This window comes from Echinops telfairi, unplaced genomic scaffold, assembly GCF_000313985.2.
Source record: "Echinops telfairi isolate 266 unplaced genomic scaffold, ASM31398v2 ScPeMD7_655;HRSCAF=1070, whole genome shotgun sequence".
Taxonomy (NCBI): Eukaryota; Metazoa; Chordata; class Mammalia; order Afrosoricida; family Tenrecidae; genus Echinops; species Echinops telfairi.
This window is the reverse complement of record NW_022104553.1, coordinates 27,978,128-27,993,499: the sequence shown is the minus strand read 5'-3', so window position 1 is coordinate 27,993,499 and position 15,372 is coordinate 27,978,128. Positions and strand designations below refer to the sequence as shown.

The 15,372-nt window shown below is 50.7% G+C and overlaps 1 protein-coding gene across 1 annotated transcript; it reads left to right on the top strand.

The window, feature by feature from the left end:
* Positions 1–2,152: 2,152 nt before the first annotated feature.
* LOC123521984 lies at positions 2,153–11,251 on the top strand. The gene is made up of 6 exons (XM_045292685.1): positions 2,153–2,210; positions 3,433–3,576; positions 5,942–6,082; positions 7,739–7,885; positions 8,135–8,275; positions 11,016–11,251. Exons 1-6 carry the CDS (start codon positions 2,153–2,155, stop codon positions 11,249–11,251), a joined length of 867 nt encoding a protein of 288 aa, XP_045148620.1.
* Positions 11,252–15,372: the final 4,121 nt, after the last annotated feature.

Sequence of the window (15,372 nt, the reverse complement as noted above, 5' to 3'; positions counted from 1 at the left end):
ATCTTCCCTCAAATGCATCCATGCTCTTCCCATCTTCCCTCAAATGCATCCATGCTCTTCCCATCTGCCTTATTCGATGTCCAACTTTCACGTGCCCAGAGACGATTGAGAACACCATAGCCCACCTTCATCTTCCAAGAGATATCCTTGCTTTCCAACACCTGGAAGAGGTCTTGTGCAGCGGAGGCCCACATCCCACATGCCAGCTCCAGAGGAGTCTCTCTCTCTCTCTCTCCTGACTGTGGGAGATCTTTGTCTCTGAGTTTCTGCTCCTGGGTGGCCTTCATGTGTCATGACATCTCTCATCCCCATCTCTGCTCCTCACCATTTTTCAAAAATAGTGTGTGGGCATATACTTCACATATCATACAATTAAATGGTTTCAATCATATTAAGATTTTCTTCAGACTTTTTCTTCTCGGACTCATAGTTAGCTCCCCGTTTATCCCCTCTTGACCCTAGATCAGCAGTTCTCAACCTGTGGGCCAAGACCCCTTTGGGGGTTGAATGACCCTTTCACATGGGTCGCCTGATTCATAACAGTAGCAAAATGACAGTGATGAAGTAGCAAGGAAAATAATTTTATGGTTGGGGGGTCACCACATCACGCGGAACTGTTTTAAAAGGGTTGCGGCATTAGGAAGGTTGAGAACCACGGCCTTAATCATTAATCCAATGGCCGTCTTTATAGCTCTACCTACCTCGATTTCATATACAGAAAACCATACAAAATGCAAACAGGAAACAAAGACCAGCAATGACTAAACAAAATATAGAAAAATTCGAATAAAAAAGAAATTATTGAAAGCTGACACAACTTGAAACTAGGTCAAAAGGAAGATCAAATGGTAAGGTATTACATTTTAGGTTAACTACATCAGCCATCATCGGCTTTGTGATGCTTTCTATGTGATACAAAGCTATTCACTTCCCTGGACTATGGTCAGAGGGGATTCAATGGGAGCTTAATCCATGTGCAAATGGATTTTGAGCTTCCAATGCATTCCTTAGCTTTCTGCAAACCGGGTGTTCACAATTTAAACTCTGATATCATTCCCTCCTTTGGATCTGGATTTTATTTTTTATGATCCTTGGATCACACAGGCTTAACTGCTTCTTCCATGTGGACTTCACTGATGCTCCGCTCTCCTCATTTGACAAACTCTTCTTGATCTCAAAAGGAAATGGCTCAGGATATAATTGACACTAATCTTGCCTCATTGACGTGAGAGAGACAACCCATTTATTTTCTTTAAAAAAAAATCATCTTATTGGGGGTTCTTACAACAGTCCATACATCAGTTGTATCAAGCATATTTATCCATATGTTGCCAACATCATTTCCAAAACATTTTTCACTTGAGCCCTTGGTATCAGCCCCTCTTTTTCCCCCTCCCTTCCCCACCCTCCCACTCTCGTGAATTCTTGATCAATTATATATTGTTCTTGTGGTTTCTTATCTTACACTGTCCGTGTTGTCTCCCTTCACCCACATTTCTGTTATTCGTTTCCTTGAGGGGGGGTTATATATCCAACTTTGTGGTGGGTTCCCCCTTTCTCCTCTCCCTCTCTCCCCAACCATCCCCCTCCCCTTATGATATCGCTACTCCTACTACTTTCCCTGAGGGGCTTATCTGTCTTGAATTCCATGTGTCGAGGGCTCTTCTATGTCCCAATGTATATTCTCCGGTCTAGCCAGATTTGTAAGGTAGAACAGCGTCATGGTAGTGGGGCAGGGGGAAGTATTCAGGAACTAGAGGAATGATGTGTATTTCTTCGGTGCTATACTGCACTTGGTTGAATCGTCCCTTCCTTATAACCCTTCTGTGTGTGTGTTGGGGGGTAGGGTGGGGGCGATATCCAGTTGTCTACAGAAGGGCTTTGGGTCTCCACTCCAACTCCGCTCACTCATATTGATACAGTTGTTTGCTTTGGATCTTTTGACAACCCGTTTTTAAACGGAGTGATAATCAACATGGGCACCGAAGTTAGGATTTACAACACCTGTTCTGGGCGGGGCACACAATCCAATCCGTAACCCCGACTGTACCTGTTTCTAGCAGAGCCAGAGCCCAAGGGTCAGCCCAATGGCGTGCAGTGTGAATACTGCTCTTCGGGAAATGAGCTGGCCCCGTGTGCTTCCCTTTCTGTCATGAACTGCATCGGGAACCAGATTATGTGTGTCACCATCAATGGGATGTGGAGTGGAGGTAAGGACCCCCTCCTTCTTCCTGAGGGTCTGCATGACAGGTCTTCCCACCCAAAGGAGCCTTCAAAACAGCGGTGGAAAAATAGAATGCAAAGACCATGGAATTTGTCCATGGACTTTTCAAAGCCCCTGCAGAAGTGTTGAGGTTCATTTGCATGCCTGGTCTCCTTATTTCTTGCTATGTAATCAGCCCCACACCCGACATACCACCAATGTAACGCCTTAGAACATGGGGGGTGGGGGTTAGGGGAGCACTTTTTTCCTGCCAAGGTTATTTAGATATTTAGAACATCACTCGTGGGTCATACAAAATTATCGACTCAGAAATTAGCCAGCCCTATTAGGTCAATGGCTGTACTCTGGGGAGGCTTGTGATGCCACCTGGTTCTGCAGGCCTTAGATGGATGACCCACGGGCGGGATGTCCCCCACCCCTGCCCTGGAACATGGACGATGGTTTTAAACGATCTCCTACAGCTTTTGTTCATTGAGTATTCAAGAAGTGCTCAGCTGGACCTTCCTGGGTCTGTCTTGAGCAGCCAGAGGTGCACAGAGAGTTACGCGTCAGGCTGAAAACCACAAAGTCAGCAGTTGGAAACCACCAGCCTCTCCGTGGGAGAAAGACGAGGCTTTCTACTCCCCTAAAGAGTTACCGCCTCAGAACCCCACAGGCAGTTCTATGGGTGGCCTGGGGTCAGAATCTCTTGGTGGCAGTGAGTGTGGAGTTGGGAAGAGCAGCCAGGGCACCGCTCCTCAACTTACTGGGCCCTCGTGAACCTGGAGTGTTCTCAGGGGGCTCCACACATGGCTTAGATCGGGCTTCCTCCCAACCTGGCTGCCGCTTTACAATAGTGGCTGAACCCTTTAAGAGGGAACAGTGTAGCACACAAGACTCACATGCGTCAGAACTTTGCTCCAGGATGCTCAAAGACTGTGATTTTCCAGAGATCAACTGCCAGGCCATTCTGCCGCTGCATCTCAGGGTGGATTCTAGCAGCCAAGCGTTTTCCTCCTCGCAGACAGGAGTTTACACCACCCTGGGAATCCCGAGCAGGCAAGAAGAGGTTGTGAAAGAAAACAAAATAATAACAATCAGGCATTTTGGAAAATGAATCAGCTTAGATTCCCCAAAGAGATGTTTAAGGATTTTATGAGAGAGAAATATGTGTTGAATAGTTGGCGATTCAGGCTCTAACCAGAAGAGGATGTGACTTGTCTCTGCAGGGCACCGTCCCCAAATGCTGAGGGGCTGCGCCACCGCCAACATCTGCCAGCTGCCAGAAAACGCCACCTTGGGCCCGACAGAGTCTGGATTTCATCTCACCTCCAGGCCAGTCTGCAGCAGCTCACTTCTGTCTCCGGTGGCAGGTGCTGTAAAGCCTGTTTTCCTAGAACAACACACACCCCCACCCCCCACCCCCACCCCCGGCTACTCCCTGCAGCCTCACGCTCTTCCTAAGCCTGTGTGTTCTCAGCACGCACCTCTCCGTCCAGCTCCCAGGAAGTGCAGTTGTCCATGCATGTACACACACACACACACACACATGCAGATAAGCCCAATGGCGCATTGCCTCACATCTACCAGCATCCACCTGTTCTTCTGGTACCCAAGCCACACCTACAGAGATGCTCCCTTTCCAAACACAAGCATCCTGTTAGGTCAGTTCAATTCCGATCTAAAGTCTGCTGAATTAAGAAATCTGACACTCATGGTCTCGGTCTGTCACTTTCCCTTTCTTCACTTCCTTGCTTGTGAAAGAAGACAGATTTGCCAATCGGCGTCTTTTTGTTCGAAAAAGAACACTCACAATTTTTTTTTTTTTTTGGCCTCCCAGGGAAGAGATGTTCATTGAAACTGTCTTTTCTGGGCAGCAGCTTATTAAATGAGCGAGCGGAATAGAATCACAGACATTTCTAGAGGGACAAAGTCATGATGGCCCCCCCCAGCCAGAGCGGTACCCCAGAATTCCAGGAGATTCCTTTGTTAGAAACCACCCCAGCTGGCCGGTTCTGTGAGGCAAGGGGAGGGTCTGTTGGTTGGATTTGCAAGCATAGTGATTAAAGGGGCAGTGGGGGGACGGGGCGGGGCGGGGAGACTATTCTCACCATAGCTGCTTCTGGGTCCAGGTGTTGGGAATTGGACTTTTGAAAAAGCAAAGCAGGTGATTAAATGAATAAGCACAAGTTGAAGAAAAAGGCAGACCCAGGGAGTTCAAGTTGAACAAGACGGATAGAGGCTGGAAATGGGGAAAGGGCAGCTGCTAGCAACTGGATTGAACATCTGTTTGGGGAGAGGTGGGGAGCGCCTTGGTGAGCTGAATCTGCACAGTAGACGTGACCATGGCCTTGGATGTGACGAGCCTGAGGACACGGGACCAGGCGATGTCCCTCTGTGTACAGGAGGCGCCAGGAGTTGGGGATGACGTGCCACAGCTGTAACTAGATGTCTGTTTGTCTGTCAGTCTAGCAGTCTCTCCGAAAGTCTAACTCTCTAGCTAGCTGTCTGAAGGTCTATATCTCATCTACTCATCCATCTAGCTGAACGTCTGTCTACATGTCTGCCTGTCTGTATCTACCTGAATGTCTGTTTGTCTGAATGTCTATCTATTATAAGGTGTGTTTGAATGTGTTTTCTTTGCTTCCTTTGCAGACATATCTATATGTCTGTCTGTCTGTCTATCCATCCGTCCATCCATCCATCCATCCATCTATCTATCATCTATCTATCTATCTATCTATCTATCTATCTATCTATCTATCTATCTATCTATCTGTCTATCTATCTAGATGTCTGTTTGTCTGCATGTCTGGATGTCTATCTGAATATCTATCTATCTGGCTGTCTGCATGTGTATCTGTCTATCATCTGTCTGTCTAAATGTCTCCTTCTGTCTGTCTGTCTGGATATCTATCTACTATCTATCCATCTATTTGTCTATCTATGTATCTAGCTATAGCCTATCTATCTATCTATCTATCTATCTATCTATCTATCTATCTAATTTTCCGCATGACAATCCCTCTGGGCACAGCACATCCCTCTGAGCACAGCACATCCCTCTGGGCACAGCACATCCAGTAATGGACACCCTGGATCCGCATACTGGGCTGCAGAGGCAACGCCAACACATTCAAACACACCCTGCAGAAGCGCTCAGCACCTCACTCTCTTTCATGAAGAGCCACGGCTATCCATTTGCTGATGTGTGTGCACCACACCCCTCGCTGGGAGCCCAAGCACACCCCGACCCAAAGATAGACTCACAGAACCAGTCTTGGGCTGCCCATACATGTGTTCATGCAGATACACCTGTAAACGCGCACACACACACACACACACACACACCTCTTCCTGGCTGCATACAGGCACGCCCGGAACACACGGCAAGCCCGCTGCCAGCACACACAGCAGCCTGCACACGAGGCACACACACACACACACACACACACACACACACACACGCGAGGCACTGAGGCACTCTGAGGTGCAACCCTGGAGAAGGGTCCCCCCTATGGGGCCTCAGTGTCCACATCCGCTAAGTGCGCACAACCCCCGCCCGGAAGTGCCCAGTGCACGGTGACTGGACGAGTCTGGAGAAGATCTGTGGAGGCGCTGTTTAGGCAGTAAGGACAGCACACACCCTCGTGCACGTGGGCTCGCACGGGTGGATGCGCGCAGACACACACGTGTGCACACGTGCACTCCAGCCAACCCCCTCTCCTCTCTCCCCAGGTTCCCACACAGCCACACCCTACAAGAGCAAAGGCAATGCCAAAGTGACCACCTGTTTCACCTGCTCAGACCCGCAGAATTGTGAGCCTCTCCCCTGCACTGAGAAGGAGAACTACTGCCTTCGGATCACCGTCATCTCTGGTGACAGCTCCTGGGGCAGGCGGTGGGGTGCGGGAGGCAAGGATGGGGCTCGGGGCACCCCAAGACCTCGCCTTGCTCTCCCCAGTGGGAGAGGCCTCTGCTGCCCTTGCCGGTCTGTATGCGTGCACATTCTCAACCTTGTCTGCCAGTCTAGCCTGTCCCTGTGCCTGGAGGACAGAAGTGGGGGTGGGCGGCAGCAGGTGGCTGGTGGTGGTGGTGGTGAGTTTGAAATCCAAATGCCATTTTTGTCTCAGTTATTTCTGCTGTCAGAGAAACCGCCCCCAAACTGGTTGGCTTACAACACCACCACCAAACTCCTCAAACCCACCGCTGCCAAGGCAATGATGACTCACCGGGAGCTTGCGGTGCAGGGGAGAGCTACTCCGCCGAGTTTCCCAGGCTGCAGTCTTGACAGGCAGCCTGCTACGGCGCTCTCCCGAGGGAGGAGTGGAAAAATGGATTAGAACCCCTGACCTCTTGGTTAGCAGCCCCGCTGTGTCACCAGGACCCCGTTAACAACGCCAGTGCCTTACGTCTCATGGTTCTGCAGGTTGACTGGGCTCAGCTGGGCAGTTCTTCTGCTCCGAGTGATAAGATCACTTAGGCAGCTGTACTCAGCCGGGAGCTCGACGGGCACACTCAAGACAGCCTCTTCTTCCTCAGCTCCTCTCTCCCAGGGGCCTCTCCTCCTTTATTAGCCTGGCGTGAGCTTCCTGATGGCCGTGGTGGCTGCTTTCCACGAGGGAAGCAGAAACCGCCATGCTTCTTACAGCTTAGGCTCAGCGCCGGCATGGCGTCCATTCTGCCTGGCGCCACTGCTCAGAAGCAAGGCGGGCGCTCAGATTTAAGGGATGCGAAAGCCGACGCCACCGCTTGTTGGGCGAGTGGCAACGTCAAATCACAAAAGAGAGCGTGGGATGGCCAGTGTGGTCGTGGCCATCTTGGCACCTCCTACGACAATCGGAGCAGGGACTGCCCCCTCCGGGCCCCGGCCAGCCTGCCCCCCTAAAGGGAGACGGATCCCTTTAGGGAAGAAACCAATTCTTTGCAGCCTTGGAGAAGCATGGATAGGGATCGATGCAGTGGTGCAGTTAGGGTGGAACAGCAGTAGGGATGGGGTTGGCTGGGATCCTGAAAGAAACATCTGGCCAAATCTGTGACAGGCTCATCGGCAGCTCGGGGGTGACACAACAGGTGCCGATCCTGTTGGTTGGAACCCTTAAGGGGAGAGAGCAAGCATCAGGCAAAACTTGAACTAGTGTCATATAGATATACATACACACACGTACATAGATTATGTATCTTTGTATGTATATAAATATATAAAAATGATATGTTTATCTACATAATTATATATATAATTTTCAAGCTTTCTTACTCCTATTTTTTCCCAACAGTCTTATTGGCATCCCATTCACCCATCATACAATTCCATCGCTCACTCCCCTCAGGAAGCACTGTGCATCGTCACCACAGTTCGTTGAGCTACATGTCTTGATGAGCAAGTTTTGATGGCCGGCTTGACATGTGTTAGGAGGTCGATCTTGGGCTGAGTGAATGTCGATGGGGTGACACCCCGCGGGATTTGGGGGGTGCCGATGGGTGGAGGATCTTGGCTGCCTTCCCTCACTGGTCCTCCTCTCCACCTCTCTCCAGCCGTGGGGCTCGCGCGACCTGTCCTCTGGAAAAACGGCTCCTGCGTGGCCTCCACGGACTGCAAATCAAACAACTCCCTTTCTGGCATGGGCTACTGGATCAATGCCACTTGTTGCGTGGGGGACTGCGAGGAGCCCCCTTCTCCAGGTACGCAGCCCCGCAGAAAGCCACCAGACGTGTGGCCAGGGAGGTGATGGGTGGCCTCAGAAGAGCGGTTTGTCCTAGGTGGAGGGAGGCAGGGCCCTCACACACTCTCCAACCCCAGTCAGGCTTCCCCACCCTTGTGGGCCATCCCATTCAAGTCATCCCTCTGCGGCAGCGCCTTTGAGAGCACAGAGGGCCCAGGGAGGTCTGGAGAGTCTTCCCAGCTGATGTTCACGCTCCCTTCCACACCAGCTGTGCCCCTGCCAGCCGCCTTGAGCCCGTTCCTGTGCCCTACCTGCAGTGAAGAATCCCTGGAAAGCTGCAATAGCACCTTGTACCAGCAGTGTCTCAGCGGGGGGACCGAGTGTATGCAGTTGCACATAACTCAAATAGGTAACGGGGCACCGTGAACATGTGTGTGTGTGTGTACGTACATGTGTGGGCACCGGAGCTTCATCCTAATGACGGTTTGGCAGACAGAAATGCTCAAGCCTGGGGTCTCACCTCTCCCTGTTACTTGCTGTCTATGTGGCTGGAGGCAACCAGCTTCCCCTCTGAGCCTCCGTTTTCTCTTCCGGCCCATGGGGATGGCGGAAGCCCACCCTGCAGGGCTTTGTGAGGATGGGCTGAGCAGAGCCAAGTGAGAGATTTGAAAGAGGAGTGGGGCGCTGGGGCCAGCCTCTTGGCGTTCCAATTTTGGGGCCACCACTAGAAGTGGGGTCATCGATGCTGTGCTTCTCAAGGATCCCAATCTTCACACGATTGTTCTTCCTGTTTTTTTAAGATCATTTTATTGGGGGCTCTTACGCTTGTTCCAGTCCATACATACATTGGATCCGACATAGTCAGACATATGTTGCCATCGTTCTGTTCTAGACGTTTACTTTCCTTTGAGCCCTTGGGATCAGCTCCTCCTTTTTTTCACTCCTCCTCACAACCCTCGCGGCCCCTTGATAGATGATAGATTGTTACTGTTTTCCACACAATTGTTCTAAGAGTAGACCAAGAGGATGCATGAACATTCTCCATCGCTGTCGTGCATCAGAAATTAATGGAACTCATACGTATGTACTATTTCTGGTGGCCAACCTTTAAAGAAACGTTGAAAAGGGGTAGTTCAAGGTGCCCATTTGAGGAGTCCTGTTGGTGCAAGGGGCACCACGTTGAGCTGAAACCGCCAGCAGGGAGGAAGATGAGGCTTTCCGTGAGAAAGAGGCCTGGGGGGGGTGACACTCAGGGCTCTTCCCCTCTCATCCTGACAGCGCAGCTGCTCATGCTTTGAGGGACGGCAGGTGACATCCTTGGGGCTTTCCCTCCCCCTGCTCCCTCCCTTCAGATGTCCTTCTGTCCCCCAGTTCAAGGGCGATGAGAAGGAACTCCGATTTGTTTGAGCAGGAGCTGGATTTGATCCCCAGCTCCTCGAGTATGCTCCAACCTGCTCTTCTGACCCGATGCTGCTGTGCGACAGGGCAGAACTGCCCCTGCAGAATGGCCGCTGCGGGGTCCCAAGACTTTCAGAGATGAGATAGCCTCCTCTGTTCTCCCAAGGAGGTGGTTCCAATGCCCACCTTGTGGTTAGCAGCCCAACACTAACCCACTGCGCCCACCCCTCACCCCACCCTGGGCTTCCAGGGAAGGCTCAGAGAGATGGGAACCCCGCCTGCAGGCCTGTGGAGGCCTGGGGGGAGGAGGGTGTGTGGAGAAACAATAGCTTCACATTTTGAGATTTTAGTTTACTTAAGGTCCCCAGGATTGGTACTTCCTCTTCTGTGCGTGTGCATGCATGTGCGTGTGTGCACACGCACGCGCACACAGAACAGAGACACACACGAACACATACAAACACACCTACACATACACACATATGCACTCAAACATACACATACAAATACACATACACACATAGACAGGTGCACACATACACATATACATACCAACACACATACCTACAAACACACACATACACACCTACAAACACACACATGCATACACATACACATACAAACACACACACATACATATATCCATACAAACACACAAATATACATTTATACACACATACACATACAAACATACACACATACTCATGCACATGTGCACAGGTACACACACATATATATATACATACAAACACACCTATAAACACACACATGCACATAAACACACACATACACACATGCACACATACTCATGCACATGTGCACAGATACACACATATATGTATACATACAAACACACATATACACATAAACACATACACACATGCACACATACTCATGCACATGTGCACAGGTACATACATACACATATACATACAAACACACATACACATAAACACACACATGCACGCATACTCATGCACATGTGCACAGGTACACACATACATATATACATACAAACACACCTACAGACACACATACACATAAACACATACATAACACACATGCACACACACAGACATGCACACATACGCGCGCACACACACTAAACTTTGGGGGGCGGGGTTGCTGGTTGTGATTAAGGGACCCCCAAAACCAAACTAGTTGCCGTGGACCCCACTGTGACCCATGACGACCCCATGCGTGTCGCAGCACACCTGCGCCCCAGGGTTCCCGACGGCTGGGTTTTCCGGGCGGATCGCCAGCGTTTCTTCTGAGGCATCTCCGAGGGCACTGTTGGTGTCCAGCGGGTTAACCGTTTGCGCCACCCAGGGACTCCACCGTCAAGACAGCTTTGATGGATCCTGCACCCGCGTGCAAGACAATCTGTGATACGCACATAGGGCAGCCAGCCTGACCTATGTGAGTGCTCAGCCCCCCAGCTCACTTGCAGACACCTGCCCTTCACTCCGAGGCTGGCCTGCCCATTTCCGTTCGGTGGCAACCATCTTCTTCTATCATAGACTGTCCTCGAAGCCGGCTGGGCCCTGGGATCTGACCGGGTGACACACACCAGGCGACCCCGCCAGAGAGGCGACAGTTTGAGGGAAAAGACACTCTAGTTAGGGAACAGGCTGGGTGGGTGGAGGGTGCCGGCTGGTGGGTGGCCCTCGGATCCAGAGACGCGCCCTGGATGGGTGTGCAGGGTGGGCATCCGTCCGCAAAGCCCGGTTTGCCTCCCCACCTCTCCACAGGTAGTCGGTCTGTGAACTTGAGCGTGCAGGGCTGCAGCTCCAGGGCCCTGTGCGACTCCCAGGTGGATACCCAGCGGCTCCTGGCCTTCTCTGGCTACCAGCTGACCAGGAAGCCCCACTGCACCAACAGCCGGCGCGCGGTCATGGCCACCAAGTGCACCTCCGACACGGCGCCTCGCCTCAGCCTCGCCCTGCCTGTGCTGATGGTAGCCCTGGGGACCACCACCCTCTCCTGAGGGTCCCCTCTGCCACCCCCTCCCCCACAAGCACCCTGCCTTTGCCCCGAGTATCCTGTCCCTAGATGGAGCCTGTGACTTTGGCGGGGGGGGGGAGTGAGGTTCCTGGTGAGGAAGCGCAGGTCTCCTCCATCAAACTCACCATGAACAAAAACAAAAACCCTAACCCAAACCAAACTCACTGCCCCTGTGTGGATTCCGATTCCAAGTGACCCGAGAGGGCAGGGTAGAACTGCCCCTGTGGGTTTCCGGAACCTTTACAGGGGCAGAGCCTCCTCTTGCTCCCTCTGAGCAGGGCTTCCCAAAGGCTGTCTCCTCCATCAGATTAAAATTCCTCCTCTCCATTCAAATCATCTACTCAGCCGAAGGACTTCCCAAAGGCTAGGTCTCCTCCATCAGACTGAAATTCCTCCCCTCCATTCAAATCGTCCACTCCCGGCAGAAGCCGGGCCTCTTTGTTCAAGGAGGGCTGGATTGCCTCCTTCAGATTAGGGACTTCCCCAAGACTGGACCTTCTCCCTCGGACAAGGGGCTGCTCTTTTCTCCCGGGATACATTTCCTTCAGACCAACCACAAAAACAACAAACTTGCTGCCACTCCATATCATGCCACCCGATAAGGACAGGGTAGAACTGCCCCTGTGGGTTTCTGAGACATACCTCTTGATCGGAGTAGAAAGCCTTCCACGGAGCGGCTGGTGGCTTTGAACTGCTGACCTGGAGGGCAGTGGCCCAACTTGTGACCCGCGAGGCCACCAGGGCTCCTTTCTTCAGACCAGGGTTCCTTAAAGACTGAACCTCCTTCCTCCAACGAGGTGGTCCCCAACACCAGGCCCCTCACTCCGGCAAGGGCTGTGTTGTGTCTTCTCTCAAACATTGAAAGCCACTCCCCCTTCGTCTAGACCTTCCTTTAAGCTCTAGCCAAGTCCTGGGCCACCAAGGTTTGTGGGCCAGATACACGCCCCTTCCCAGGCTTTTCAGTTGCTCCGTTGCACTTTCCCAGAATGAGCGGGAGGACGGGGGAGCCGAGTGGGGTGGGCTGGGGTTAGAAGTCCCTCGAACTCAAGGCCCCCAGCAGTGAAGCGGAAGGAGTTGCATCCTCCGAAGCTTGAGTGGTTTGAGTCTCCTTCGTTTGAGGATAAGACTTCCCACAGGGTCTACCCTGTCCTCTAGGCTGGAGAACTCCAGAATCTGGGGCCATGGGCGTGAGGAGGGGGTGCCCTTGGCAGTGTCTGGGGGCCAGGCTGAGCATAACAGCACATGGAGAAATGCTCCTTTGGAGCAAGCGCTGAACCAGAAGGATTGTGTGCAGAGGGAAATGGGGCGCTCCGCAGGGAGAACACGAGACGCCTTGCATCACAGCCCAAGGTTATAGGAAGCGCAATGCAAGAACGGGAGAGGAAACGTTTCATTCGTCTGAGTAGCTGCACTTGTAATTACCGTAGGACTCCCAACCCGAGATGGTGGCTGAGGCCCCAACTCCCCTTTGACTCAAAACTAACCCCTGCACCAGGAATATGCCCCCCCGTCATGCCGATGCCTCTCCCCACTGTCGCCTGAGAGAACCACTTGTAGGCCATCCCAGAGAGCAGTGTAATTGTGCTTGCTTAAGGGGGTTGCCCGCTGCTTAGGAAACCGAGTCCCAAGCGATCTTCAGAACAGATAGTCCGCACACCCTCCCTGCAGTCACACAAGGAGGGTTTGCCCTTGTTGCGAGGCCCAAAGCAATACCAGAAACTCTCACTGCCATCGAGTGGAGGCCGACTCATAGCGACCAGATGTGCCCAAGTTCATGATGGCTTTTGCAACGTGAAAAACCTTTCTGAACGTACGCTATCTACCCAGCCCCCGATTTTGCAACAATTCCCTAAATGCTAACCAATCATTGAATTCTTTTTTCTGAAGTTCTTTGTAGCGATCACATGAATGTCAACCAATCACTGATTTTATTTTTTATTAAATGATCTTCTGTGTCTTATAGAAGCAGTCTGAGCTGCTTCCTCCTTGGACCACTTAGTTCAGAGCCCCTTCAGTCCTGTGATTCCCCATTTGCAAAGCACCTTGCTTCTCAGTAAAAGCCTTTTGCTTCTTTCCGCTTCAGTGACTGTTTTGTTCTGCAACACATCGTTCAGTCAGGGTTTTTTGGGTGCACCGTGTGCAGCTGGGGACACAGGAAACTAAAGAGAAGTCACCCGCCCTCATGGTGTAGGGAGCACCGTCATTATCTGCTCGTTGCTTGTAAGTCCGTCCGTTCCAACTGACGGCAACTCTGTGGGGGGAGTAGCACCACCCCAGACTGTCTCCAAGACTGTTCACACTGGGTGATGCGGCAGTTGCTCAGCTCACCTTCGTGGGTGCACTAGACGAGCGGTCCTCAAACTATGGCCCGCGGGCCACATGTGGCCCACCGAGGACATTTAGCTGGCCCGCCGGGTGTTTTTGCCCCGTTTGGTTTTTTTTTAACTTCAAAATAAGATATGTGCAGTGTGCATAGGAATTTGTTCATAGTTTTTTTAAACTATAGTCCGGCACTCCTACGGGTCTGAGGGACCGTGAACTGGCCCCCTGTTTAAAAAGTTTGAGGACCCCTGCACAAGACGGACCTCAGCTGGAAGATAAAACAAGAGGCTTTCCTGAAGGCACTATTGCAGTTTATGAAACGGAGGGACAAGACGTCTCAAGAGGAATCCTCTGTAGCTGGGGATGTAAACAAAGGGACTGGGGCTTCACCTCAAAGAAAGGACTGCAGGGGAAGGGGGACCGTGCCCAAAGGGTTGTCAGAGCACACATTTTCCTTGTGACAGTTCTTAGCCACATGTGAAGTCATTGTTTCTGTATACAACAGGGTTACTCTTGCCTTACCTGTATGCATCTTTCGATGTGGGGGGTCTTGTGATTGAATGGGGATCAGCCCTGCTCTAGTGGAAGTCCTTGGAATGGGAAACTGATCTTCATTTGGTTGAGAGGAAGGGAAGGTGGAATCAAGTCACCTTTGAAACAGAAGACAGCGTATCTGCTTCAGGTGAAGAGATCCTTGCTCAGACAAACTAACCTTGTGATTCAAAGAGCAGTTAAGTGCTTTGAAAGAGATCATATTAGAAGGTCTTGGATAGAACGGGATGCAAATGTGGACCAAAACTCAAAGTCATAAAAAGAGACCCGGTTTACTGGTTGAATAGAGACGGATGGAAACTCTGAGACTATGGTCCTTATCACCCTTCAGGTCTGGAAATAAACTCACCCCCCACCCCTCCCCCCACACACCATGTCTGCTAGGGGAACAGTGACACTAGGGTGAGATTACAGAGCACTGCACCCACAACAACACAATTTACATTCTTTCCCAGTGCTCATGGAACATTCTCTAGAATAGACCATAAGCCAGGACACAAAGCTTAATAAATGTAAAGATATTGAGATCCTTCGATCCATTTTCTCGGGCCACAGGCCATAAACTGAAAACAGTAGCAAGAGCCAGGACAAGAAAGCAAATATCTGGAAACTGAACAGCACATGGATTAAAAACGACTGGGAAATTGATGAAATAAGGAATAAAAAGTTTAAATTCACTGGAACAAATGAAAATTGACACACAACATACTAAAACCTTTGGGACACAGCAAAAGCAGTACTTAGAGGGCAATTCGTAGCAATGAATGCACACATGAAAAGATAAACAAGAACCAAAATCAAGGTTCTGACCCTGCATCTTCCACAACAAAATAAACCTTCACTCACCAGGAAAAAAGAAATCATAAAGAGTAGAGTGTAAATAAACGAATCAAATGGAAAAACAATATAAAAAAAGCAATAGGAGGAATTACTAAAACCCAAATAAAGACTGGGCATGACAGTGGGACAAGGGGAACATCAAAGGAAATAGAGGAAAGAGCTGGGAGGCAAAGGGCATTTATAAAGGTCTAGATAAAGACATGTACATATGCAAATATATGTGAGGATGGGGAAACAGATCTATGTGCATATATTTATAGGTTTAGTATTAAGGTAGCAGAAGGACATTGGGACTCCACGCAGGAACTCCCTCAATGCAAGAATACTTTCTTCTATTAAATTGGCATTTTATGATGCTCACCTTTCCGACACAACCGCTGAAGACAAAGC

What these genes read in the sequence shown, in the direction of transcription:
- LOC123521984 (XM_045292685.1), top strand. Translation starts at nt 2,153, where the DNA reads ATGAACTGCATCGGGAACCAGATTATGTGTGTCACCATCAATGGGATG. An exon ending in CAATGGGATGTGGAGTGGAG is followed by an intron (nt 2,211 to 3,432) that starts GTAAGGACCCCC and finishes TTGTCTCTGCAG; the next exon opens with GGCACCGTCCCCAAATGCTG. An exon ending in TCGGATCACCGTCATCTCTG is followed by an intron (nt 6,083 to 7,738) that starts GTGACAGCTCCT and finishes ACCTCTCTCCAG; the next exon opens with CCGTGGGGCTCGCGCGACCT.